The 27,053-nt window shown below is 48.4% G+C and overlaps 1 protein-coding gene across 1 annotated transcript in view; it reads right to left on the bottom strand.

Annotated features, from left to right (window-relative positions):
• The window catches only part of LOC145335755 (zinc-binding protein A33-like), a 32,009-nt gene extending 5,727 nt beyond the window's left edge, over window positions 1-26,282 (bottom strand). Inside the window, exons 1-4 of the mRNA XM_080181480.1 lie at window positions 25,878-26,282; window positions 8,425-8,520; window positions 2,591-2,824; window positions 1,327-1,349 (exon numbers count right to left, since the gene is read on the bottom strand). Of these exons, the coding sequence (XP_080037606.1) occupies window positions 1,327-1,349; window positions 2,591-2,824; window positions 8,425-8,520; window positions 25,878-26,282 (758 nt within the window). The remainder of the gene's footprint in view (window positions 1-1,326; window positions 1,350-2,590; window positions 2,825-8,424; window positions 8,521-25,877) is intronic.
• Between the last annotated feature and the right edge of the window lie 771 nt (window positions 26,283-27,053).

Below are 27,053 nucleotides of genomic sequence, written 5' to 3'. Positions count from 1 at the left end.
CGTATGTATAAGTGTATGCGTGTGTATAAGTGTGTGCATGTGTATAAATGTGTGCATATGTATATGTGTGTGCGTGTGGATAATTGCATGTGTGTGTACAAGTGCGTGCATGTGTATAAGTGTGTGTGTGTGTATAAGTGTGTGCATGTGTATAAGTGTGTGCGAGCGTATAAGTGTGTGTGTGTATAAGTGTGTGTGTGTATAAGTGCGTGCGAGTGTATGTGTGTGTATAAGTGTGTGCATGTTGATAAGTGTGTGCATATGTATAAGTGTGTGTGTGTATAAGTGTGTGCATGTGTATAAGTGTGTGCGTGTGGATAATTGCATGCATGTGTACAAGTGTGCACGTGTGTATAAGTGTGTACGTGTGTATGAGTGCGTGCTTGTGTTAAATATGTGTGTGTGTATGTGTGCGTGTGTATAAGTGCATGCGTGTGTATTTGTAAATCTGTGCGTGAGTTAAGGGTGTTATATTAACCTAATTCACTGTGTGGAAATTCCATGGGATTGGATGGCTGCATTGGTAACAAACACTTTGCCATCAGATAAAGAAGTGACCAAGTTCCTGTGTGTTTGTTAGAATAAGGACAAGGACAATAATGTGAATGCACCAATATTGTAACCAATATTGCACAGTGCATCACAACATGCTTGTATTCAGAGTATGAAAGCCTATCCTGGCTGTAGATATCTCACTTTCTCCTATCCTCTCCTTGGCCGCTTCCTGGGCTATGACTCTGGTTCATTCACTGTCCTCACCCTGTATTATTGTGCCAGTTCAGACAGTGTTTCACCAAGTTATTCAACTCTAAGGGTATGCCAGCAGCACCAAACATGTTCTTATCCAAGTATGTAATGAATTGTGCACACATGTGCACTTATTTACACACTCAAACACACATACACACGTGTAATCACACTTATACACTCATGTACAATCACACACTCTCAGACATATACACTTACATAGAATCACACACACACATTCACAGAACACTCGTGCACATATACAAACACATATACATTTATGTACAAAGCACAAACATACATACGATCACACACATATACTCAAACACATACATTTACATACACAAACACACATTCACATACAATCACGCACACACACTCACATACACACACACGCACGCGCACACACACACACACGCGCACACACACACACACACACACACACACACACTCACATGCATACATAGACTCAGTGATACACTCATACATACATGAACAAACTTGTGCCCATACACACACAAACACTCACACTCACATATACTTATACAGATTGGAGGGCACATGCAGAGGATTACCTACCTCTGCAGGATACTCTTGATATTCTGCAGAAATGAAATTACAAACAGTTAATCACACCAAATATATTCTTTTCCCCAAAACTCAAACAAATGGATATTGCCAGCACGAAGAGCTAGGTCAGAAATTCAATATTCCTCTTAATAGTGGGACATTTGGCTTCTCACCTCAATCACCCTCTAACAGCACTGGGCAATTACCACCCCTTCCCCCCCCATCCCGAACAGCGCTGTGGGATTACCCCCCCTAACAGCACTGTGGGATTACCCCCCCTAACAGCACTGTGGGATTACCCCCTAACAGCACTGTGGGATTACCCCCCCCTAACAGCACTGTGGGATTACCCCCCCTAACAGCACTGTGGGATTACCCCCCCTAACAGCACTGTGGGATTACCCCCCCTAACAGCACTGTGGGATTACCCCCTAACAGCACTGTGGGATTACCCCCCCCTAACAGCACTGTGGGATTACCCCCCCTAACAGCACTGTGGGATTACCCCCCCTAACAGCACTGTGGGATTACCCCCTAACAGCACTGTGGGATTACCCCCCTAACAGCACTGTGGGATTACCCCCTAACAGCACTGTGGGATTACCCCCCTAACAGCACTGTGGGATTACCCCCTAACAGCACTGCGGGATTACCCCCCTAACAGCACTGTGGGATTACCCCCTAACAGCACTGCGGGATTACCTCCTAACAGCACTGTGGGATTACCCCCCTAACAGCACTGTGGGATTACCCCCCTAACAGCACTGTGGGATTACCCCCCTAACAGCACTGTGGGATTACCCCCTAACAGCACTGTGGGATTACCCCCCTAACAGCACTGTGGGATTACCCCCCTAACAGCACTGTGGGATTACCCCCCTAACAGCACTGTGGGATTACCCCCCCCTAACAGCACTGTGGGATTACCCCCCCTAACAGCACTGTGGGATTACCCCCCCTAACAGCACTGTGGGATTACCCCCCCCTAACAGCACTGTGGGATTACCCCCCCTAACAGCACTGTGGGATTACCCCCCTAACAGCACTGTGGGGTTACCCCCCTAACAGCACTGTGGGATTACCCCCCTAACAGCACTGTGGGATTACCCCCCTAACAGCACTGTGGGATGACCTTTCCCCCTACAGATGTTTAAAGGTGGTGGTTCACGACCTCCTTCTGAAGGGAAACTTGGACGGACATTGGCCTCTCCCAGTGCGGCCCACGTTCCCGATATGATTCTGGGCCTGTCGGGTTGCTGAGTGACAATCTCACCGTCAGTAGCTGGTTTTGATCTTCCGTCTCGATTAGCGAGCGGATCTCGGCGATGAACTTCTCAATGGAGCCGCTCTTTCTGGAGATGTGTTTGACGTTGGCCTCCAGGGACTGAACCAGCTCCTCTGACTCTCTGTTCAGTTTGTCTCTCAGTGTGCTCTCCTGTAGCCGCAGGAACTCGTACAGGGTGGAGAATTCCACCTCAATGTTTTCCTGTAGACCCTTCACCAACTCCTGCACGTGACGGAGGGGTAAAATGAACAGCTCAAAGTCACAAGGTGCCAATCAATAAAGGCCTTTCAGCCCCTTTAAACTCAGTCTTCCTCAAAGTGGCACAGTGATTAGCATCGCTGCCTCACAGCACCAGGTGCCCTGGTTCGATTCCCGGCTCAGGTCACTGTCTGTGTGGAGTTTGCACGTCTCCCACTGTCTGTGTGCGTTTCCTCCAGGTACTCTGTTTTCCTCCCAAACGATGTGCGGCTTAGGTGGTTTGACCATGCTAAATTTCCCCTTAGTATCAGGGGGACAGGCTGGGGTAAATTAATGTAGTTATGGGGATTGTGGTTGGTGCATATTTGACGCGCCAAATGCACTGTACGATTCTATGATTCCTGACATAATAATCTTCCTATTGTCATGTCAGGAAGGGTCTTTGGTTCAGCGGTAGGTTCAGGATGTGGATTAGATACTGAATGAAGCTCCCCCTACGCTGTCCCATCAAACACTCCTATTATAGGTACAGCACGGGGTTAGATACAGAGTAAAGCTCCCTCTACACTGACCCCATCAAACACTCCCAGGAGAGGTACAGCACGGGGTTAGATACAGGGTAAAGCTCCCTCTACACTGTCCCATCAAACACTCCCAGGAGAGGTACAGCACAGGGTTAGATACAGAGTAAAGCTCCCTCTACACGTTTGATAAGGTTCACCATGGAAGGCTTCTGCAGAAAATGCAGATGTATGGGATTGAGGGTGATTTAGTTAATTGGATCAGGAATTGGCTAGCAGATAGGAGACAGAGGGCGGTGGTTGATGGAAAGTATTCGTCATGGAGTTCGGTTACAAGTGGTGTGCCTCAGGGATCTGTTTTGGGGCCACTGCTGTTTGTAATTTTTATAAATGATCTGGATGAGGGTATAGTTGGGTGGATCAGTAAATTTGCTGACGACACCAAAGTCGGAGGAGTGGTAGATAGTGAAAAGGGGTGTCATAGTTTCCAGAGAGACTTGGACAAGTTGCAGAGCTGGGCCGAGAGGTGGCAGATGGAGTTTAATGCGGAAAAGTGTGAGGTAATTCACTTTGGCAGGAATAACAGATGTGTAGAGTATAGGGCTAACAGTAGGACTCTGAATAGTGTTGATGAACAGAGGGATCTAGGTGTATGTGTACATAGATCCCTGAAAGTTGGGAATCAAGTAGATAAGGTAGTTAGGGAGGCATACAGTGTCTTGGCGTTTATTGGTAGGGGGATTGAATTTAGGAGCCGCAACGTCATGTTGCAACTGTACACAACTCTGGTGCGGCCGCACTTGGAGTATTGTGTGCAGTTCTGGTCCCCACATTATAGGAAGGATGTGGAGGCTTTGGAGAGGGTGCAGAGGAGGTTTACCAGGATGTTGCCTGGTATGGAGGGGAGGCCCTATGAGGAGAGACTGAGGGATTTGAGGTTGTTTTCGTTAGAAAGAAGGCGGCTAAGAGGGGACCTTATTGAAACATATAAGATGATTAGAAGTTTAGATAGGGTGGATAGTGATAGCCTTTTTCCTCGGATGGAGAAAGCTAGCACGAGGGGGCATGGCTTTAAATTAGGGGGGGGTAGTTATAGGACGGATGTCAGAGGTAGGTTCTTTACCCAGAGGGTGGTGAGGGATTGGAATGCCCTGCCTGCTGCAGTTGTAGATGCACCTAGTTTGGGGGCGTTTAAGAGATCCATGGATAGGTTTATGGATGGAAAGGGATTGGTTTAGGTTAGAGGGTCATTGCTTTTTTAATTGGTCGGCGCAACATCGTGGGCTGAAGGGCCTGTTCTGCGCTGTAATGTTCTACGTTCTATGTTCTATGTTGTATGTTCTACACTGTCCCCATCAAACATTCCCAGGACAGGTACAGTATGGGGTTAGATACAGAGTAAATCTCCCTCTACACTGTCCATATCAAACACTCCCAGGACAGGTACAGCACAGGGTTAGATACAGAGTAAATCTCCCTCTACACTGTCCATATCAAACACTCCCAGGACAGGTACAGCACGGGGTTAGATACAGAGTAAAGCTCCCTCTACACTGTCCCCATCAAACACTCCCAGGGCAGGTACAGCACGGAGTTAGATGCAGAGAAAAGCTCCCTCTACACTGTCTCCATCAAACACTCCCTGAACAAGCAAAAGAGTAACAAGGGAGAGAGTTGGGCCTCTTAAGGATCAACAAGGTCATTTATGTGCAGATCCACAAGAGATGGGTGAGATCCTAAATGATTATTTCTCATCAGCATTTACTGTTGAGAAAAACATGGATGTTAGGGAACTTGGGGCAATAATGATGACTTGAGGAGTGTATATATTACAGAGAAGGAGATACTGGAAGTCTTAAAGCACATCAAGGTAGATAAATCGCTGGGACCTGATGAAGTGTATACCAAGACATTGTAGGAAGCTAGGAAGGAAATTGCAGGGTCCCGAGCAGAGATATTTGAATCATCGATAATCACAGGTGAGGTGCCTGAATATTGGAGGGTGGCAGATGTTGTGCCTTTGTTTAAAAAGAGCAGCAGAGAAAAAACCTGGGACACTTGGAATACTGTGTACAGTTCTGGTCGCCCTATTATAGAATGTGTATTATTAAACTGTAAACTGTGCAGAAAAGATTTACTAGGATGCTACCGGGACTTGATGGTTTGGGTTATAAGGAGAGGCTGGATAGACTGGGTCTTTTTTCTCCGGAGAGTAGGAGGCTGAGGGGTGATCTTATAGAGGTCTATAAAATAATGAGGGGCACAGATCAGCTAGAAAGTCAATATCTTTTCCCAAAGGTAGGGGAGTTTAAAACTAGAGGGCATAGGTTTAAGGTGAGAGGGGGGAAATACAAAAGGGTCCAGAGGGGCAATTTTTTCACACAGGGGGTGGTGAATGCCTGGAACGAGCTGTCAGAGGTAGTAATAAAGGTGGGTACAATTTTGTCTTTTAAAAAGCATTTAGACATTTACATGGGTAAGATGGGTGTAGAGGGATATGGGCCAAATGTGGGCAATTGGGACTAGCTTAGGGGTTTAAAATAAAAGGGTAGCATGGACAAGTTGGGCTGAAGGGCCTGTTTCCATGCTGTAAACCTCTGTGACTTTAGGTATAGCATTGATCGATTGCTCTACATGGACACTGGAGCTTTGTATTGTAGGCGGAAGTTCACCAGGAACTCATTTCCCAAGTCAGCAGACAATGTTTTACAACCCCAATCTGATGTTTGTTTTGAGTGTTGCCCTGAAGTGTGCTAATTAGATCCTTTCAGACTATGTCATACTCAATGGAAGAAGCCTGCCAGAAACGTGGGTGTACAATAATGAGTTAGACAGCGTCGATTCCTTCTTCATTGCTCCTCCTCCTCCATCCTCCCATCAAGGAAGTTTCTGTCGCTCTGACACATCCCACATTGTTCACTAAAGGCTCGTTCTGCTGTTTGTCGATCGATGTACTGCTAATTCCTACCACCAGGTGGTACATTAGCTCTGCATTGAACCATAGGATCCCTACAATGCAGAAGGAGGCTATTCACCCTAACAACAATCCCACCCAGGTCCTATCCCCATGCCCCCACGTATTTAACCTGCTAATCCCCCTGACACTAAAGGACAATTTAGCATGGCTAACCCGCACATCTCTGGACGCTAAAGGGAAATTTAGCATGGCCAAGCCAACTAATCCGCACATCTTCGGATTAACATGGCATTGTGGATGGCACTGCTGCCTCACAGCGCCAGGGGCCCAGGTTCAATTCCCAGGTTGAGTCACTGTCTGGGCGGAGTCTGCACATTCTCCCCGTGTCTGCGTGGGTTTCCTCCAGATGCTCCGGTTTCCTCCCACAGTCCAAAGACGTGCTGGTTAGGGTGCATTGGCCACACTAAGTTCTCCCTCAGTGTACCCGAACAGGCACCAGAGTGTGGGGACAATGGGATTTTCACCCAAGAATGAATATTTTTAAAAACCTATAAATTAGATAATATCATAAGAAATACTGGTGGACCATTCAGCCCATCCAGTCTGCTTCACTATTCAATAAAAACTTTTCTGATCTGGCCTTAATCCCATTTTCCCGTGTCCACTCCCCACCCCCCCCCCACTACCTCCACCCCCCCCCCCCCCACCGCCCACCATTCTCTTGAAAATCAAAAATTTGTCTAACTCCACCTTGAATGTATTCAATGACTCAGAGTTGTGCTTTGCGGAAAAGAATTCCAAAGATAAAAAACTTTCAGGGAGAGGAAATTCCTCCGCCACTTAAATGGCAGACCCTTTAACCGTTCATTCCCCCCATCCCCAGTTCTAGATACCCTCAGGGGGAGAATAATCCTCTCAGAGTCTATCCTATAAAGCCCCTCTGAATCTTAGCTTCAGTGTAATCAATTCTCCTTCCCCTAAATTCCAATGAATCTGGGCTTAACCGGTTCCCAACTTTCCTGATAAAGCAACCTCGCCATCCCAGTCAGCCCAATACAGTTGTAGCAAGGCATCCCTACTTTGATATTCCTTCCTGTGTTGAACAGCGTTATAGATCACAGAACATTACAGCGCACTACAGGCCCTTCGGCCCCCAATGTTGTGCCGACCTGTGAAACCAATCTAGAGCCAGTCTAATCCACACGATTCCAATATCATCCATATGTTTATCCAATGACCATCTAAATGCCCTTAATGTTGGTGAGTCCACTACTATCGCCAGCAGGGCATTCCAAGCCCTTACTACTCTCTGAGTAAAGAACCTACCTCTGACATCTGTCCTATATCTATCACCCCTCAATTTAAAGCTATGTTCCCTCGTGTTAGCCATCACCATCCGAGGAAAGAGGATCTCACTGTCCACCCTGTCTAACCTCTGATCATCTTGTATGCCACTATTAACCTCCTTCTCTCTAACGAAAACAGCCGCAGCCTTTCCTCATAAGACCTTCCCACCATACCAGACAACATCCTGGTATATCTCCTCTGCACCCCTTCCAATGATTCCACATCCTTCCCATAATGCGGAGACCGGAACTGTATGCAATACTCCAACTGCGGCGGCATCAGAGTTTTGTAAAGCTGCAACATGATCTCATGGCTCTGAAATTCAATACCTCTACCAATAAAAGCTAACACACCGTACGCCTTCTTAACAACCCTACCAACCTGGGTGCCAACTTTCAGGGGTCTACACGTACAGACACCAAGATCTCTCTGCTCATCCACACTACCAAGTATCTTACCATTATTTCTTCCAAAGTGAAGTATATTCCTATTACTCCTTCCAAAGTGAATCACCTCACACTTTTCCGCTTTGAACACCGCAAGGCATGATGCCCCTGTGGCTTCTGCATGCCACCTTTCAACTTTGTGGTGGGCCACCATTGTCACGACACCCCCCTCACTGACCCTGCTAACCCCACGTGCCCGTGTTTACTGCTGTCTGCTGCTTGAGTGATTCCAAATTGATCTGAGGCAGGACTGGGAACTGCGACCAATTCCAGTTCCACCTGCTAAGCGTGCATGTCCCTGGTGAAATTCAGCACCATGTTTTCCCGCGTTATGTCCCATCCAGTAATATCTTGCCCACTTTCTCCACCAGTGTTACCAAGGAGAAGGCTCACCAGCGTCTCACTGATCTTGGTTCCTCGGGCAGCCTGGGCATTGCGATACTCCTCTAACTTCTTTTCCAGGGAGCCAACCGAGTCCTCCAATTTGCCCTATGGGAAAACAGCAGGGAGGGTCATCGCTAAACCATTGGTCTGAGCAAACCTGCAAGATAACGAAAGGAAGAGGAAGAAGGCCATTTGGCCCTACGGTGAGGGGAGTGCTATTTCCCCATTCAATTGGATCATGGTGGCTCACGTTCAGTGCACGCTTGGACACAGAGGGCAGAATTTTACCATCGCGTCCGCCACAGGAATCATAACGGGTGAGAGGGGAGGGGCGGACCATGCAAAGATCTGTTGATGCAAGCTGCAAAGATCTGTTGACCTCTGTTCAGTGTGGACAATAAAAATATATGAAAGCTTACACCAATTTATAAATCCAAGAGAAGATTTAATAAAGAAGCTTCGTTACTCCAAACTTGAGGCCTCACCCTGGGCCACTCCAAGTTCCCCACAATTCCCAACATGTTCCCATTTATACTGAGACCGCTGGTCAGCTGACCATCACGTCATTCTGTCATTGATTACATGGTTTACAGCTTGTTACCTTTGGTCACACTACAGCAGAACCAATGTCATCACCAGTTATATTCCAACAGCCTCAGGCCAGATTTTCCAGCCTTGGGGGCGATTGCAGCTGGAAAATCCTGCCCTCAGTATCCAAAGATGTGTTGGTTGGGTGGATTGGCCGTGGGAAATGCACAAGGTTATGGAGATCGGGCAGGGGTGGGACTGAGCAAGATGCTCTTTCAGAGAGCCGTCACAGACTCAATGGGCTGAACGGTCTCTTTCGGCATTGTAGGGATCCTGTAGTAGGTGGCCATCGCACCTACACCCAATGACATTGATCCAACTCAGCCTCGAGGGTTTCAGTTGGTCCCCTACATTCTAAGATGCTCCAGTTTCGACTTCCCACTTTCCAAGCACATTCTTGGCAGGAATCATTGGAAAATTTGTGGGACCATTAAGTTAGAGCGTGATTGCACAGCCGACCCATGAATCGAAGATTTTACCCTCTCGATTTCAATATCCCACCTGAGGAATGAGTTTCTCTGCACCGATCCGTTGACCCGTTCTAACATTCTCAACACTTTGAACCATAGAATCCCTACAGTGCAGAAAGTGGCCATGCAGCCCATCGAGTATGACTGAAAGAGGATCTAACCCAGGCCAGCTCCTCACCTCCACCTCCACCCACCATCCCCACCCCACCTCCCATAACCACTCACATTGACCATGGCTAATTCAACGAACACAGTTCCCTGAAGGTAGAGACTCAGTTGGCCAAGGAGGCATATGTCATGCTAGCCTTCATCGGTCGGGGCACTGAGTATAGGAATTGGAAAATCATCTTGCAGTTGCATCAGACTTTGGTTACACTGCGTTTGGAGGATTGTGTACAATTCTGGTCATTGCACTACTGGAAGGATATTGATGCGTTGGAAAGGGGGCAGAAGAGATTTACCAGGATGTCGCCTGGCTTGGAGGATATTGACTGTGAAGAAAGATTGAACTTAGATTGTTTTCATTGGAGTTTCGGAGGGTGAGGGGGGAACCGGATAGAGGTTTACAAGGTCACAAGAGGCTTGGATAGAGTGGATCGTCAGAGTCCTTTTTCCAGGACCAATTTCTCAGGGGCATCGGATGAAAGTGAGAGGGGAAAGTTTAAAAGAGATATAAGGGGTAAGTTTTTCACACAGAGGGTGGTGGATGCCGCTGCCAGAGGAGGTGATGGAAGCAGATTCTACAGTAAAGGCATCTGGAAAGATGCCCAACTAGGCAGTGAATAGAGGGATATGGACCACATAGGGGTGGCACGGTGGCAGTAGTTAACGCTGCTGCCTCACAGTGCCAGGCACCCAGGTTCAATTCTGGCCTCAGGTCACTGCCTGTGTAGAGTCTGCATGTTCTCCCCATACCAGCGTGGGTTTCCTCCAGGTGCTCCAGTTTCCTCACACAACCCAAAAATGTGCAGTATCGGTGGACTGGCTGCGCTAAATTGCATCTTTGTGCCAGGGGGAATGGGCTAGGACATGGGGATAGAGCCTGGGTGGGATTGTGGGTGGTGCAGACTCGATGGGCTGAATGGCCTCCTTCTGCACTGTAGGGATTCTATGAATCATTGACTCAGCAGCATGTGCTGTCAATGGGTCACAAGGCAGTGAGATCAGCTCCCACATGTAGTCACTGAGTGTACAGTGGGGACGGCCATTCCCTGTGCAACACTGCAGGAGAACCGTACTGGCAATAAAGCAGTATTTTCCCACTGTGATGCAAACATGTCCCCCCCCCGCAAATAAAAATGCGCAGGTTCCCAAGACATAATGTCAAAGCACAGTAGGAGGGTTCCCCAACATGTACCAGGTGTAAGTTGTCCCACAGTTCAAATCTCCCACAGCTGAACAGTGCCAAATCGCTGCCTCTGGATGCCTACTGTGTGAAACATTGGCTGTTGCATTTTCCACAGACACTAAAATTCAAAACCGGATACTCTGATGGAAAGCACTTTGGACATTTGAAGATTGCTAGATGTGCAGCATCGATGCAATGTTATCGGGCTGTGGTTTTATACAGAATACAAAAATAGAAAGGTTTCTCTTCCTGTGACTGTCTCTGTTATTATCTTCCAACCTTTCATTCTGTTCAGCTCCATTTCTTTCCTATATATTACATTCCTGAATCCATGAGACAGTGGCACAGTGGCTAGCGCTGCTGCTTCACAGTGCCAGGGACCCAGGATCAGTTCCAGTCTCAGCTCACTGTCTGTGTGGAGTCAGCTCACAGACTCTCTCCCTGTGTCTGTGTGGGTTTCCTCTGGGTTTCCTCCCACAGTCTGAAAAGCGTGCTGGTCACATGGATTGGCGACACTAAATTGCCCCTTAGTTCCAGTCCAAGATGTGTAGGTCAGTGCAATTATACGTGTGGGGTTGTGGGGAAAGGATGGGGCATGGGCTCTGTCAGCGAGTTAGTGAAGACTAGATGGGCCAAATGGTCTCCTTCTGCATTGTATGGATTCTATGATTCTATGAATTACATACACAGTAAAGCTCCCTCTACACTGTCCCCATCAAACATTCCCAGGACAGGTACAGCACAGGGTTGGATACAGAGTAAAGCTTCCTCTACACTGTCCCCATCAAACACTCCCAGGACAGGTACAGCACGGAGTTAGATACAGAGTAAAGCTCCCTCTACACTGTCCCCATCAAACACTCCCAGGACAGGTACAGCACGGAGTTAGATACAGAGTAAAGCCCCCTCTACACTGTCCCCATCAAACACTCCCAGGACATAGAACATAGAACATAGAACATAGAACATTACAGCACAGAACAGGCCCTTTGGCCCACGATGTTGCGCCGACCAGCTTTTAAAAAAACAACACTAACCCACTAATCTAAACCAATCCCATTTCGTCCATAAACCTATCCACAGATCTCTTAAACGCCCCCAAACTAGGCGCATTTACAACTGCAGCCGGCAGGGCATTCCAGTCCCTCACCACCCTCTGGGTAAAGAACCTACCCCTGACATCAGTCCTATATCTACCCCCCCTTAATTTAAAGCCGTGCCCCCTCGTGCTAGCTTTCTCCATCCTAGGAAAAAGGCTATCACTATCCACCCTGTCTAAACCTCTAATCATCTTATATGTTTCAATAAGGTCCCCTCTTAGCCGCCTTCTTTCCAGCGAAAACAACCCCAAATCTCTCAGTCTCTCCTCATAGGACCTCCCCTCCATACCAGGCAACATCCTGGTAAACCTCCTCTGCACCCTCTCCAAAGCCTCTACATCCTTCCTGTAATGTGGGGACCAGAACTGCACACAGTACTCCAAGTGCGGCTGCACCAGAGTTGTGTACATTTGCAACATGACGCTGCGACTCCTAAATTCAATCCCCCTACCAATAAACGCCAAGACACCGTATGCCTTCTTAACAACCTTATCTACTTGATTCCCAACTTTCAGGGATCTATGTACACATACACCTAGATCCCTCTGCTCCTCCACACTATTCAAAGTCCTCCCGTTAGCCCTATACTCAACACAGGGACAGCACAGGGTTAGATACAGGGTAAAGCTTCTTCTACACTGTTCCCATCAAACACTCCCAGCACAGGTACAGCACGGGGTTAGATACAGAGTAAAACTCCCTGTACACTGTCCCCATCAAACACTCCCAGGACAGGTACAGCACAGAGTTAGATACAGAGTAAAGCTCCCTCTGCACTGTCCCCATCAAACACTCCCAGGACAGGTACAGCACGGGGTTAGATACAGAGTAAAGCTCCCTCTACACTGTCCCCATCAAACACCCCCAGGACAGGTACAGCATGGGGTTAGATACAGAGTAAAGCTCCCTCTGCACTGTCCCCATCAAACACTCCCAGCACAGGTACAGCACGGGGTTAGATACAGAGTAAAGCTCCCTCTACACTGTCCCCATCAAAAACTCCCAGGGCAGGTACAGCACGGGGTTAGATACAGAGTAAAGCTCCCTCTACACTGTCCCCATCAAACACTCCCAGGACAGGTACAGCACGGGGTTAGATACAAAGTAAAGCTCCCTCTACACTGTCCCCATCAAACACCCCCAGGACAGGTACAGCACGGGGTTAGATACAGAGTAAAGCTCCCTCTACACTGTCCCCATCAAACACTCCCAGGACAGGTACAGCACGGTTTAGATACAGAGTAAAGCTCCCTCTACACTGTCCCCATCAAACACCCCCAGGACAGGTACAGCATGGGGTTAGATACAGAGTAAAGCTCCCTCTACACTGTCCCCATCAAACACTCCCAGGACAGGTACAGCACGGGGTTAGATACAGAGTAAAGCTCCCTCTACACTGTCCCCATCAAACACTCCCAGGACAGGTACAGCACGGTTTAGATACAGAGTAAAGCTCCCTCTACACTGTCCCCATCAAACACCCCCAGGACAGGTACAGCATGGGGTTAGATACAGAGTAAAGCTCCCTCTGCACTGTCCCCATCAAACACTCCCAGCACAGGTACAGCACGGGGTTAGATACAGAGTAAAGCTCCGTCTACACCGTCCCCATCAAATACTCTCACCCACAGACCAGCAGCCTCTATATGTGGAGATGCAGCATTTAACCAGATGAGACGTGCAAGACACGATCGCTGCACTGGCTGGGGTTTATTTTTTATCTTAGTTGGTTGTATTTTGGTGAATGTGAGTGGGTATATTTGGCTGTGCTCTCATTGTGAATGATGAGCGAGAGTGATCCAAAAGCATCCTCTTAACGGTGGGGCATATCAGGCAATCTATTTAAGTCCCAGCTATTCGACCAGGGCCGGGACACTGGGAGGGAACAGAAATAGTTGCCTGCCTCAGTGTCACAGAGCGGTCTCTGCTGCTGGAAGATCTTCAGGTCTCTGCACTCGTCGCGTGCAGCCACAGACTGTCACATCCTGCAGCTCACTGACTTTAACCTAATGAGAACAGAGATGACATCTGAGTGTGGCTGAGCTGCAGACTCCAATGTATTTTTATATATGTATGTATGTGCGCATATGTGTGTGAGCCTGTGTGCGTGTGAGTGTATTTGTGTGTGTGTGTGTGCGTGTGAGTGTATTTGTGTGTGTGTGTGTGTGTGTGTGTGCGTGTGAGTGTATTTGTGTGTGTGAATGTGTGTGTGCGTGTGAGTGTATTTTTGTATGTGAATGTGTGTGTGCGTGTGAGTGTATTTGTGTGTGTGTGTGTGTGCGTGTGAGTGTATTTGTATTTGTGTGTGTGTGTGTGTGTGTGTGAGTGTATTTGTGTGTGTGAATGTGTGTGTGCGTGTGAGTGTATTTGTGTGTGTGAATGTGTGTGCGTGTGAGTGTATTTTTGTATGTGAATGTGTGTGTGCGTGTGAGTGTATTTGTGTGTGTGTGTGTGTGTGTGCGTGTGAGTGTATTTGTGTGTGTGAATGTGTGTGTGCGTGTGAGTGTATTTGTGTGTGTGAATGTGTGTGCGTGTGAGTGTATTTTTGTATGTGAATGTGTGTGTGCGTGTGAGTGTATTTGTGTGTGTGTGTGTGTGTGTGCGTGTGAGTGTATTTGTGTGTGTGTGTGTGTGTGTGTGTGCGTGTGAGTGTATTTGTGTGTGTGAATGTGTGTGTGCGTGTGAGTGTATTTGTGTGTGTGTGTGTGTGTGCGTGTGAGTGTATTTGTATTTGTGTGTGTGTGTGTGCGTGTGAGTGTATTTGTGTGTGTGAATGTGTGTGTGCGTGTGAGTGCATTTGTGTGTGTGTGTGTGTGTGTGTGTGCGTGTGAGTGTATTTGTGTGTGTGTGTGTGTGTGTGTGCGTGTGTGTGTGTGCGCGTGAGTGTATTTGTGTGTGTGAATGTGTGTGTGCGTGTGAGTGTATGTGTGTGAGCGTGTGTGCGTGTGAGTGTATTTGTGTGTGTGTGTGTGAGCGTGTGTGCGTGTGAGTGTATTTGTGTGTGTGAATGTGTGTGTGCGTGTGAGTGTATTTGTGTGTGTGTGTGTGTGTGTGTGCGTGTGAGTGTATTTGTGTGTGTGTGTGTGTGCGTGTGAGTGTATTTGTGTGTGTGAATGTGTGTGTGCGTGTGAGTGTATGTGTGTGAGCGTGTGTGCGTGTGAGTGTATTTGTGTGTGTGTGTGTGAGCGTGTGTGCGTGTGAGTGTATTTGTGTGTGTGAATGTGTGTGTGCGTGTGAGTGTATTTGTGTGTGTGTGTGTGTGTGTGTGCGTGTGAGTGTATTTGTGTGTGTGTGTGTGTGCGTGTGAGTGTATTTGTGTGTGTGAATGTGTGTGTGCGTGTGAGTGTATGTGTGTGAGCGTGTGTGCGTGTGAGTGTATTTGTGTGTGTGTGTGTGTGTGAGTTTTAAAAGAAATTCATTGGTAGAAGTGGAAAGTGTCAAAGTAACACGCTACTTTGATAAAATCATAATCCAATCATAGTGTAACACATAGAAACATAGAAACCAGAAGCAGGAGGAGGTCATTTGGCCCTTTGAACCTGCTCCAACACTCATTTTGCTCATGGCTGATCATCAAATCCTGCTCCCCCCTTCTCACCTCCACCTCCGCCCCCCCCCCCCACCCCGCCGCATATCCTTTGATCCCTTTAGCCCCAAGAGCTATATTTAATTTCTTCTTGAGATCACATAACATTTTGGCCTCAACTACTTTCCTTGATGGTGAATTCCATACACTCATCACCCTCTGGGTGAAGAAATTTCTCCTCACCTCAGTCCTAAAAAGTTTACCCTCTTCTCCTCAAACTATGACCCCCTGAGTGGAGTTTGTTAGTTCTCCTCGTGTCTGTGTGGGTTTCCCCTGGGTGCTCCGGTTTCCTCCTACTGTCTGAAAGGGTTGGGTTAGGTGCATTGGCCATACTAAATTTTCCTTCAGTGTACCCGAACAGGCACCAGAGTGTGGCGGCTAGGGCATTTTCCCAGTAACTTCATTGCAGTGTTAATGTAAGTGTACTTGTGACACTAATGAATCAATGAATAATTCTGTGCTCTCCCACCATCAGGAGCATCCTTTCTGAATCTATCCGTCTAACCCTGTTAGAATTTAATAAGCTTCTATGAAATCCCCTCTCACTCTTCAAAATTCCTATGACTATAACCCTAACCGACTTAATCTCTCCTCATATGACAGACCTGCCATCCCAGGAATTGGCCTGGTAAACCTTTGCAGTGATCCCTTTACAGGAAGAACATCCTTCCTCAGACAAGGAGACCAAAACTGCGCACAGTACTCCAGGCGTGACCTCACCAATGACCTGTACACTTGCAGAAGGCCATTCAGTCCATCATACTTATGCTAGCTTTCAAAAAACTAGCCCCTCCCCTACCCTGCCGACCACATCTCTCTATGAATTTGCGTTTTTCTTTCCCCCAAGTATTTGTCCAATTGCCTTTTGAAAGTCAGAGACGGAACCTTCCGGAGTGTGACAACTCAATGTGCAATTAAAAATTCTTCCTCATGTTGCCTCTGGCTCTTTTGGTCTTTCTCCCAAATTCGCCCCAGCAACGTCCCAGAGATTTATTTTCAAATCCTTAAAAAGACAAAGGGCTGGGATTTTCCGGACTCGCCCGCAGTGGGAGTTCTCCAGTCCCGCCGCAGTGAGCGGAGATTTGGCTGTACACCAGATCCTCCATTATCGCTAGCGGGGTATAAATTGAGGGAAGTGGATAGTCAGTGAGACCTTGATGTCCTTGCGCATCAGACACTGAAAGTAAGTGTGCAGGTACAGCAGGCAGGAAAGAAGGTATGTTGGCCTTCATGGCGAGAGGATTTGAGTATTAGGAATAGGGGTGTTTTACTGCAATTGTATAGGGTGTTGGCGAGGCCACACCTGGAGTATGGTGCCCTCATCTGAGGAATGATGTTCCTTTTAGAGAGGGAGTTCAGTGGGGGTTTACCAGGCTGATTCCTGGGATGGCAGGTCTGTCATATGTGGAGAGACGGTGAGGATTATATTCACTGGAGTTCAGAAGAGTGAGAGGGGATCTCGTAGAAACTTATAAAATTCTAACAGGGTTAGGCAGGGTAGATTCAGAAAGAATGTTTCTAATGGCCAGGGAGTCCAGAATTAGGGGTCATAGTTTGAGGATAAGCGGTAAACCTTTTAGGGCTGAGGCAAGGAGAAATTTCTTCACCCAGAGAGCGGTGAATGTGTGGGATTCAACACCACAGGAAGCAGTTGAGGCCAAAATGGTGTGTGATTCTAAAGAGGAAATTAGTTATAGCTCTTGGGGTTGACGAGATCAAGGGATATGGGGGGAAGGGGGCATCACGATATTGAATTTGATGATCAGCCCACGATCAAAACGAATGGCAGAGCAGGCTCGAAGGGCCTACTCCTGCTTCTAACTTCGGCCGGAGAATTCCAGCCAAAACCTTCCTCACGCTTAAAAGGTTAAAATTAGACAGCTTGTTCAAAGAGCTGGTATAGGCATGATGGGCCAAATGGCCGCCTTGAATGAGGTAAGGTGCTTGTTGCTAGAAGGAGGCATTTCTGCTCACACCCTGGAAATATCCTTTAACTGGGCTGCAAGACACCAGAAGAGGAAGCGAATATTGACTCACTCTGTTCACTATCTGAGGATATGAGGAACTTCCATTCTCGCACTCACAGCAACCAGCCAACCTTCATCAGCTTTCTGAGATGAGATGGGAGATAAAGACAACACTAATCCAATGGTTCGCTTTGGCCCATTTCCTGCACAGGCACAGAAAGAAAATCTACTGCTGCGTACAGTGCCTTTCTAGAATCAAAGAACAGAATCGCAGAATCCCTACGGGACAGAAGGAGGCCATTTAGCCCATCGAGTCTGCACTGACTCTCAGACAGACCATCCTATCCAGGCCCACCCACCGCCTATTCCCATAACCTCACATATTTACCCTGCTAATACCCCTAACCTGCACATCTTTGGACACTAAGGGGCAATCTAACGTGGTCAATCCCCTTAACCCACACATCTTTGGACATTAAAGGGCAATTTAGCATAGCCAAGCCATCTAACCTGCACATATTTGGACTCTGGGAGGAAACCCACGCAGACACGGGGAGAACGTGCAGTCTCCACACAGACAGTGACCCAAGGCTGGGAATTGAACCCGGATCCCTGGCGCTGTGAGGCAGCAGTGCTACCCACTGTGCCACCGTGCCGTCCATTCCAGAGAATTAAAATGGTCATTGTCATTCATTTCACTTCAATGATATCAAAATGATCCAACCCACTTCCCATTCACCCCCATTACAGGGGCAGCACAGTGGCACAGTGGTTAGCACTGCTGCCTTCCCATTCACTCCCACTGTACAGAATTAAAATGAATCAAAATTATTGTAACGTGAGCTAATTAGATCAGGAAAAGTTCCATCGCAACGGTGACTTATTGATCGATATTTCCATCTATGTATAGAACAGCTCAGTACAGATACAGGTGTAGTCCCACTGGGCCCTGGTTTCACACTGCAGGATCCACCTAACATTTACAGATGTACCATAGAAAGCATCCTTTCCAAATGTATCGCAGCTCCTGCTCTGACCAAGACTGCAAGAACCGGGCAGCACGGTAGCACAGTGGTTAGCACTGCTGCTTCACAGCTCCAGGGACCTGAGTTCGATTCCCAGCTCAAGTCACTGTCTGTGTGGAGATTGCATGCTCTCCTCGTGTCTGCGTGGGTTTCCTCCGGGTACTCCGGTTTCCTCCCACAGTCCAAAGATGTGCGGGTTAGGTTGATTGGCCAGGCTAAGAAATTGCCCCTTAGTGCCCAGGGATGCGTAGGTTAGAGGGATTAATGGGCATAATATGTAGGGATATGGGGGTAGGCCTGGGTGGGATTGTGTTCGGTGCAGACTCGATGGGCCGAAGGGCCTTGTTCTGTACTGTAGGATTCTATGAAGAAACTACAAAGGGTCGTGAGTGAAGCCCAGTCCATCATACAAACCAACCTCACATCTGTTAACTCTGTCTACACTTCCCGCTGCCTCGGCAAAGTATAATTAAGGACCCCATGCACCCTGGACATTCTCACTTCCACCTCCTTCCATCAGGAAAAAGATGTAAAAGCCTGAGGTCACGTACCAACCAACTCAAGAACAACTTCTCCCCTGCTGCCATCAGGCTTTTGAATGGACCTATCTCGCACTAAGTTGATCTTTCTTTACACCCTAGCTATGACTGTAACACTACATTCTGCGCTTTCTCCTTTCCTTCTTTATGAACGGTATGCTTATCTACGTAGCGCGCTTTTTGCTGCATCCCAATACGTGACAATAATAAATCAAATCAAAAATATGATCCATACCCTAACATCCAATAGGTTAATATTTATATGTTCCATTCTGATAGGCCCCAAGAGGGTCAGTGACATGTGAACACTCGCTCCTTAAAGGGGCCACACTATCACATTCCCCTCCCTCCCCATCTTAAGGTCCCTTACAGTTAATAGCTCTTAAGCATAAATATGCACAGTCAAAACAGAATTCCCAGAAAGGGCGGGAAATTTGACAATGTTCACCAAGTCAATCGATCCGGGGAGTTTCAGACATTACAGGGTGCCTCAACTCCGTGACTAGGTTCTCCAGGCTGGAGGTACCAGGGTTTACAGCAGTGTTGGTGGGCTGATAGATTCCAACGGTGGACGATTCTATGGAACTCGTCTACGGTGGCTAACAAGGTAATTGGACATATGCTCAGAGCGTCATGTTACTTCGAGTGGGGCATCCACTACAGCTAAACACACCACTCCCATCATAGAGCGTCAATGTCAATGTGGGGCCTTGCCCGAGAGTGGCCGGGTCTCTCCCAGGGGGTTAGTTTAGATGCGGGCAGAAAGTTCTGCTGCCTTTGGCAATATTCACAATGGTTGTCCACGCTCAATTTCAATATCAGTTTCTGGCCACCAAATGCAGCTCGTGTCCAACATCTCCATCTCGGTCTACCCAGGATGCACGCCTGTGCAATTCCTGGAGAAATGGCTGCCACCTCGAGGGGGTGGGGGGGTGGGGTGGTACCATCACTCCTCTCCTACAATAAAGGACCCCGTCTTCACAGCTAATTTCATCCTGGCGCTGCGAGTGGGGTCCGACTTGTTCAAACCATTCTTTTAACCTGCGACAAAACTGGCTCCACGTCTTGCAGTAGACCCACAAGATGGGCTGCGTGTTGAGAAAGTTCAAAGCAAGGACTATCTCCTGTGGAACGGGAGGCAATGATGCCATCTTTGCAAGTGGAAGTTGACTTAAAGCATCGGCAATTGAGATCTGCAATTCTAGTTTGAGTTGTAACTAAGTGACTACAATTAAGGCCTATCTTTGTACTCTGGCTGATCCAATTGGCGGGACTGGTTTATCGTTGAGGAACAGCCCCAGTAACTGTGGTCCAACGTGATGGTGGACTGGCGACTAAAAACACATTGGTGGAATTTCTTTACAGCAAATATGACTGCCAAACTCTCTATCGATCCATTAACATTTCCTTTCAACAACCAGACAAGATCTTGGAAGCAAAAGCGACAGGTCGCTCCATGCCATCTTGCATCTTATTGGAAAGTACGGCCATGCAGCGATGCATCACCTCACTATTATCTGCCTGCCTAGTTTGAAATGGACAAGTAAGGCTAGGACGGCACGGTGGCACAGTGGTTAGCACTGCTGCCCCACAGTGCCAGGGACCGGGGTTCGATTCCCGACTTGGGCCACAGTCTGCTTGGAGTCTGCACGATCTCCCCGTTTCTGCGTGGGTTTCCTCCGGGTGCCCCGGTTTCCACCCACAGTCTGAAAGACGTGCAGGCTAGGCACATTGGCCATGCTACATTGCCCCTTAGTGTCCCGGGATGTGTAGGTTAGAGGGATTAGCGGGGTAAGTATGTGGGGTTGCGGGGATAGGGCCCGAGTGGAATTATTGTCGATGCAGACTCGGTGGGCTGAATGGGCTCCTTCTGCACTGTTGGGATTCTGTGCTTTCCATGATTGCAGGTCCTGTTTCACTTGGCCAAAGGCTTTTCTCTGAGAATCTTCCCATTGTCAACATTGATGTGTTTGAGAAGTCAACGTAAAGATGCCAAAATGGTGGAGAGGTCAGGCAAAAAGTGGCCACAGCAGTTGACCATCCCGATGAAGTACTTGAACGCTGATACATTCTTCAGTTCAGGCACCTCTGTTATTGTCTTTACAGTCCTTCCAGTGTGTGCAATCCTTTTACATCAACTCTGAAACTGCAAGAAGCTACAAGGGAATGTGAACATAGCCCAATCCATTGATTGCCATTAATTCCCTTGTCTATCAGATAGATAAGGAAATTAAAGGTTATGGGGAGAGAGCGGGAAAGTGAAACTGATCCATTTCAGATCAGCCATGATCTAATTGAATGGTGGGGCAGACTCGAAGGGTTAGATGGCCTACACCTGCTCCTATTTCTTATGTTCTTATCACGCAAACCAGTTTCCTATTGACTCCGCCTATTCTTCCTACTGCTTTGGAAAAGCAGCCAGCATAATTAAGGACTCCACGCACCCCAGACATTCTCTCTTCCACCTTCTTCCATCGGGAGAAAGATACAAAAGTCTGAGGTCAGGGAAGAAGGACAGCTTCTTCCCTGCTGCTGTCAGACTTTTGAAAGGACCTGCCTTGCATTAAGTTGATCTTTCTCTACACCCTAGCTAAGACTGTAACACTACATTCTGCACCCGCTCCTTTCATAAGAAATAGGAGCAGGGGTAGGCCATCTAGCCCTTCAAGCCTGCCCCACCATTCAGTAAGATCATGGCTGATCTGTCGTGGCTCAGTTCCACATTCCCGCCCTCTCCCCATAACCCTTAATCCCCTCGCTTATCAAAAACCCATCAACCCGCGTCTTAAAAATATTTAGCGAGGCAGCCTCCACCACTTCAACGGGCAGAGAATTCCAGAGATTCACCACCCTTTGAGTGAAGAAGTTCCTCCTCAACTCCGTTCTAAACCGCCCCCCCTTTATCTTGAGGCTGTGCCCCCTAGTCCTACTGTCCTTTCTGAGCGGGAAGAGTCTCTCCACCTCTATCCTATCCATCCCATTCATCATCTTATACGTCTCAATGAGGTCTCCCCTCATTCTTCTAAACTCTAACGAGTACAAGCCTAGTTTATTCAGCCTCTCCTTTAACTCCGGCATCAGCCTAGTAAACCTCCTCTGCACTCCCTCCAAGGCCAAAATATCCTTGCGTAAGTACGGCGCCCAAAACTGCACACAGTACTCCAGCTGCGGCCTCACCAATGCCCTATATAGCCGCAGCAAGACCTCCCTACTTTTATATTCAATGCCCCTCGCTATGAAGGCCAGCATCCCATTAGCCTTCCTGACCACCTGCTGCACCTGCAAGCTGGGTTTTTGCGACTCATGCACAAGGACCCCGAGGTCCCTCTGCACCATCGCCTGCTGCAGTTTTTCGCCACGTAAGTAATAATCCTTCCTACCATTATTCCTACCAAAGTGGACCACCTCGCACTTGCCAACATTAAATTCCATTTGCCAGTTCCTGGCCCATTCGCCCAGCCTATCTAGATCCTTCTGTAGACTCTTCACACCCTCCGCTTTCCTTCTCTATGAATGGTATGCTTTGCCTGTATAGCACGCGAGAAACAATACTTCTCACTGTGCATGTGACAATAATAAATCAAATCAAATGAATCTAAAATATGTAATCTCATTGGAATGAAAAGTAATTTTTTTTATCTTTCCAATGTCAGCTTCCTTAAATCTTTTGAGGACTTTCTCCAAATTGGTCCTATGCTCCTTGGGTGTTGTCCCTACTATTAGGACAAGATACACGACAACTCTTGAGACCCCTTGTAGAAAGACTTTCCATGGTGCCTGCCGATGGGTGGCCAAAGGTTGGCCTCAAGTATTGGAATACGCTCTTGTGTATATTAATTACGACAAATTTCCTCAAGTCTTTTTCCAGCGCAAGCTGTTGATACGCATGACTTCAGTCCAATTTCATGTACTTGAGGCCTCCTGACAGCTTTGAGTAAAGCTCTTCAATCCTAGGGATAGGATATCTGTCTATGTGGGCAGCCCTGTTCACGGTCAATTTGTAATCACCACAAATCCTCACTGTGCGATTTGGTTTTAACACTGGGACTACTGGCGTAACCCACTCGGAGAATCGTACCTGCACATCTTTGGACATTAAGGGGCAATTTAGCATGGCCAATCCAACTGACCTACACATCTTTGGATACTAAAGGGCAATTTAGCATGGCCAATCCACCTAACCTGCACATCTTTGGACACTAATGGGTAATTTAGCATGGCCAATCTATCTAACCTACACATCTTTGGACACTAATGGGTAATTTAGCATGGCCAATCCACCTAACCGACACATCTTTGGACACTAACGGGGAATTTAGCACGGCCAATCCATCTAACCTACACATCTTTGGGCACTAACGAGTAATTACCATGGCCAATCCACCTACCGACACATCTTTGGACACTAACGGGTAATTTAGCATGGCCAATCCACCTAACCAACATATCTTTGGACTCTAAAGGGCAATTTAGCATGGCCAATCCATCTAACCTACACATCTTTGGACTCTAAAGGGCAATTTAGCATGGCCAATCCATCTAACCTACACATCTTTGGACACTAAGGGGTAATTTAGCATGGCCAATCCATCTAACCTACACATCTTTGGACTCTAAAGGGCAAGTTAGCATGGCCAATCCACCTAATCTGCACATCTTTGGACACTAACGGGTAATTTACCATGACCAATCTACCTAACCTGCACATCTTTGGACACTAACGGGTAATTTAGCATGGTCAATCTACCTAACCGACACATCTTTGGACACTAAGGGGCAATTTAGCATGGCCAATCCACCTAACTGACATAGCTTTGGACACTAAGGGGCAATTTAGCATGGTCAATCCACCTAACCTGCACATCTTTGGACACGAAGGGGCAATTTAGCATGACCAATCCACCTAGCCTGCATATCTCTGGACTGTGGGAAGAAACCAGAGCACCCAGAGGAAACCCACGCAGACACGGAGAGAACATGCAAACTCCCGAGAGAGACCGAGGCTGGTTCCTGGCACTGCGAAGCAGTGTTAACCACCGTGCCACCCACATCGCATAGATCTTTTACACTCACTCCAGGAGCGCCTTTGTTTCGTTTGGAACACAGCACCTCTGACAGTGCAGCTCCCCCTCAGACACTGCCATGCCAGACCATGTGCTCCGGTCTCCATATCAGGACTTGAATCGTCGAGCATCTTACTCAGCGAGACCCTCTCAGCTAAACTGCTGACACCCTGTAACCAGAGCTGGACCAGCTCACCAGCTCGCCTGCCTTCTTGTGCCTGTGGGCACTAGTATGACTTCCACCTCGAATATAAAAGGGGCAACTGATAGTGAGAAAAGGGAGGTGCAGTAAGTGAAGTTCGCAGAGCAGCAGCCTGTGACAAACCGTGCCCTCACATTTTTATTTAAATTAGAGGCCAAATGTGGCGTAGTTATATCGAGCGCACAGCTCACCCGTAGGCCATTTGGCACAATTAATCCATGCCAGCGGTGCTAATTGGGCGGCACAGTGGCACGACTGCCTCACAGCGCCAGGGACCCGGGATCGGTTCCTGCCTCGGGTCACTGTCTGTGTGGAGGCTGCACATTCTCCCCGTGTCTGGGTGGGTTTCCTCCAGGTGCTCCGGTTTCCTCCCACAGTCCGAAAGACGTGCTGGTTAGGGTGCATTGCCCGTGTTAAATTGTCCCTCTGTGTAACCGAACAGGCACCTGACTGTGGTGACTAGGGGATTTGCACAGTAAATTCATTGCAGTGTTAATGCAAGCCTACTTGTGACACTAACAAATAAATTTAAAACTTTAATTCACACGAGACTGCGACCATTCCCAACCCGATCAAAATCACCTTCTATCACCCTCTCCCTCACCTGCTGAACAAGGTTCCTCTTAAACACATCAGCACGGTGGCACAGTGGGTTAGCACGGCAGCCTCACAGCACCAGGGACCTGCGTTCAATTCCTGGCCTGGGTCACTGTCTGTGTGGAGTCTGCACATTCTCCCCAGGTTTGCATGGGTTTCCTCGGGGTGCTCCGGTTTCCTCCCGCACTCCAAAAGATGTGCGGGTTAGGTAGATTTACCATGCTAAATTACCTCTTAATGGCCAAAGGAGAGAATCCCTACAGAAGGCCATTCGACCCATCAAGTCTGTACCTACCACAATCCCACCTGGTCCTATCCCCGTAACCCCATGTACTTACCCCGCTAATCCCCCAGATATTAAGGGACAATTTAGCACGGCCAATCCAGCTAACCTGCACATCTTTGGACTGTGGGAGGAAACCGGAGCACCCGGAGGAAACCCACACAGACACGGGGAGAAGGTACTAACTCTGCACAGACAGTGACCCGAGGCTGGAATTGAACCGGAGTCCCAGGTACTGTGAGGCAGTAGCTCCGGGTGTGCAGGGGTTAGGTGGATTAGGCGTGTTAAATTTACCCTTCGTGTCAGCAGGATTAGCAGGGTAAACACATGGAGTTACGGGGATGGGGTTTGGGTGGGATAGTGGTCGGTGCAGGCTCGATGGGCTGAATGGCTTCCGTCTGCACTGTAGGGATCCTATCATTCTACGATCAGTGCTAACCACCTTACCCACCCTCTGTGGTAGCAAGTTCCGCTTGTGAACCACTAAGTCCCTGAAGAGAATTCCCTCACGATTCCCTCGGGATGCAGTAGGAGGGTCGATCCACTCATCTCGTCGTCAGGAAGGGAAGCTTGAAACCACCCCCCGGACCTCTTCACCACCCCCACTGCCGCCCAAAAGCCATTTCCACCCCGTCCCAAGGAAAGCAGTGAGAGGAAATGCCCACGGAAATGCCAGCTCTGTGTCAGCCCCTACCTTGCAGAATGCGTAGGCCTCGTCCACGGGCATCAAGGTGGGGTTGTCCCCCTGGCCCGACGGCAGGCAGGAGGGACACACTAGCTTGAGGTCCTTGGAGCAGAAGAGCTCGGCCGGCTGGCAGTGGAGCGGGCACCTCAGGCCGTTGACGCTGGCGGCGGGGCCCAGCCCCAGGCTCAGCTGCCTCAGGCTGGCCACGATGGTCACCAGCAGCTGGTTGGTCATCAGCTCCCTCCTGGGAAACTCCTGGCCGCACTGGGGGCAGGAAACGGTGGTCGCCTCTTGGCCCCAGCGCTCCAGGACGCAGGCCTTGCAGAAGTTATGCCCGCAGTCCAGGGTGACGGGTTGGGTGTAGACCTGGGCACAGATGCTGCAGGTCAGACCCTGGTTAAGACTCTCGGCCATTGCTCCCTTCTCTATGTGACCTCAGTCTGCTGTGTGAGCCTCTGTACTCAGCCACTGCTAATATTTTTAGCCTCGGCACTTCCTGCTTTCGCTATGACTACGTTTCAGATGGCCAGTGACACAAAGGCAGCAAACCACGATTGTCTCTTCACTCCCACTGCCCTCCATTTTATCATCTGACTCCCGCATCATGCAAATATCAGGCCGAGTAAAGCTCCCTCTACAGTGTCCCCAACACTCCCAGGACAGGTAAAGCATGGGGTTAGATACAGAGTAAAGCTCCCTCTACACTGTCCCCATCAAACACTCCCAGGACAGGTACAGCACGGGGTTAGATACAGAGTAAAGCTCCCTCTACACTGTCCCCAACACTCCCAGGACAGGTACAGCACGGGGTTAGATACAGAGTAAAGCTCCCTCTACACTGTCCCATCAAACACTCCCAGGACAGGTACAGCACGGGGTTAGATACAGAGTAAAGCTCCCTCTACACTGTCCCCAACACTCCCAGGACAGGTACAACACGGGGTTAGATACAGAGTAAAGCTCCCTCTACACTGTCCCCATCAAACACTCCCAGGACAGGTACAGCACGGGGTTAGATACAGAGTAAAGCTCCCTCTACACTGTCCCCATCAAACACTCCCAGGACAGGTACAGCACCGGGTTAGATACAGAGTAAAGCTCCCTCTACACTGTCCCCATCAAACACTCCCAGGACAGGTACAGCACGGGGTTAGATACAGAGTAAAGCTCCCTCTACACTGTCCC

Source organism: Carcharhinus amblyrhynchos, unplaced genomic scaffold (assembly GCF_965287045.1).
Source record: "Carcharhinus amblyrhynchos unplaced genomic scaffold, sCarAmb.v2.hapA scaffold_40, whole genome shotgun sequence".
Lineage (NCBI taxonomy): Eukaryota > Metazoa > Chordata > Chondrichthyes > Carcharhiniformes > Carcharhinidae > Carcharhinus > Carcharhinus amblyrhynchos.
This window is presented reverse-complemented; position numbering and strand designations above follow the sequence as displayed.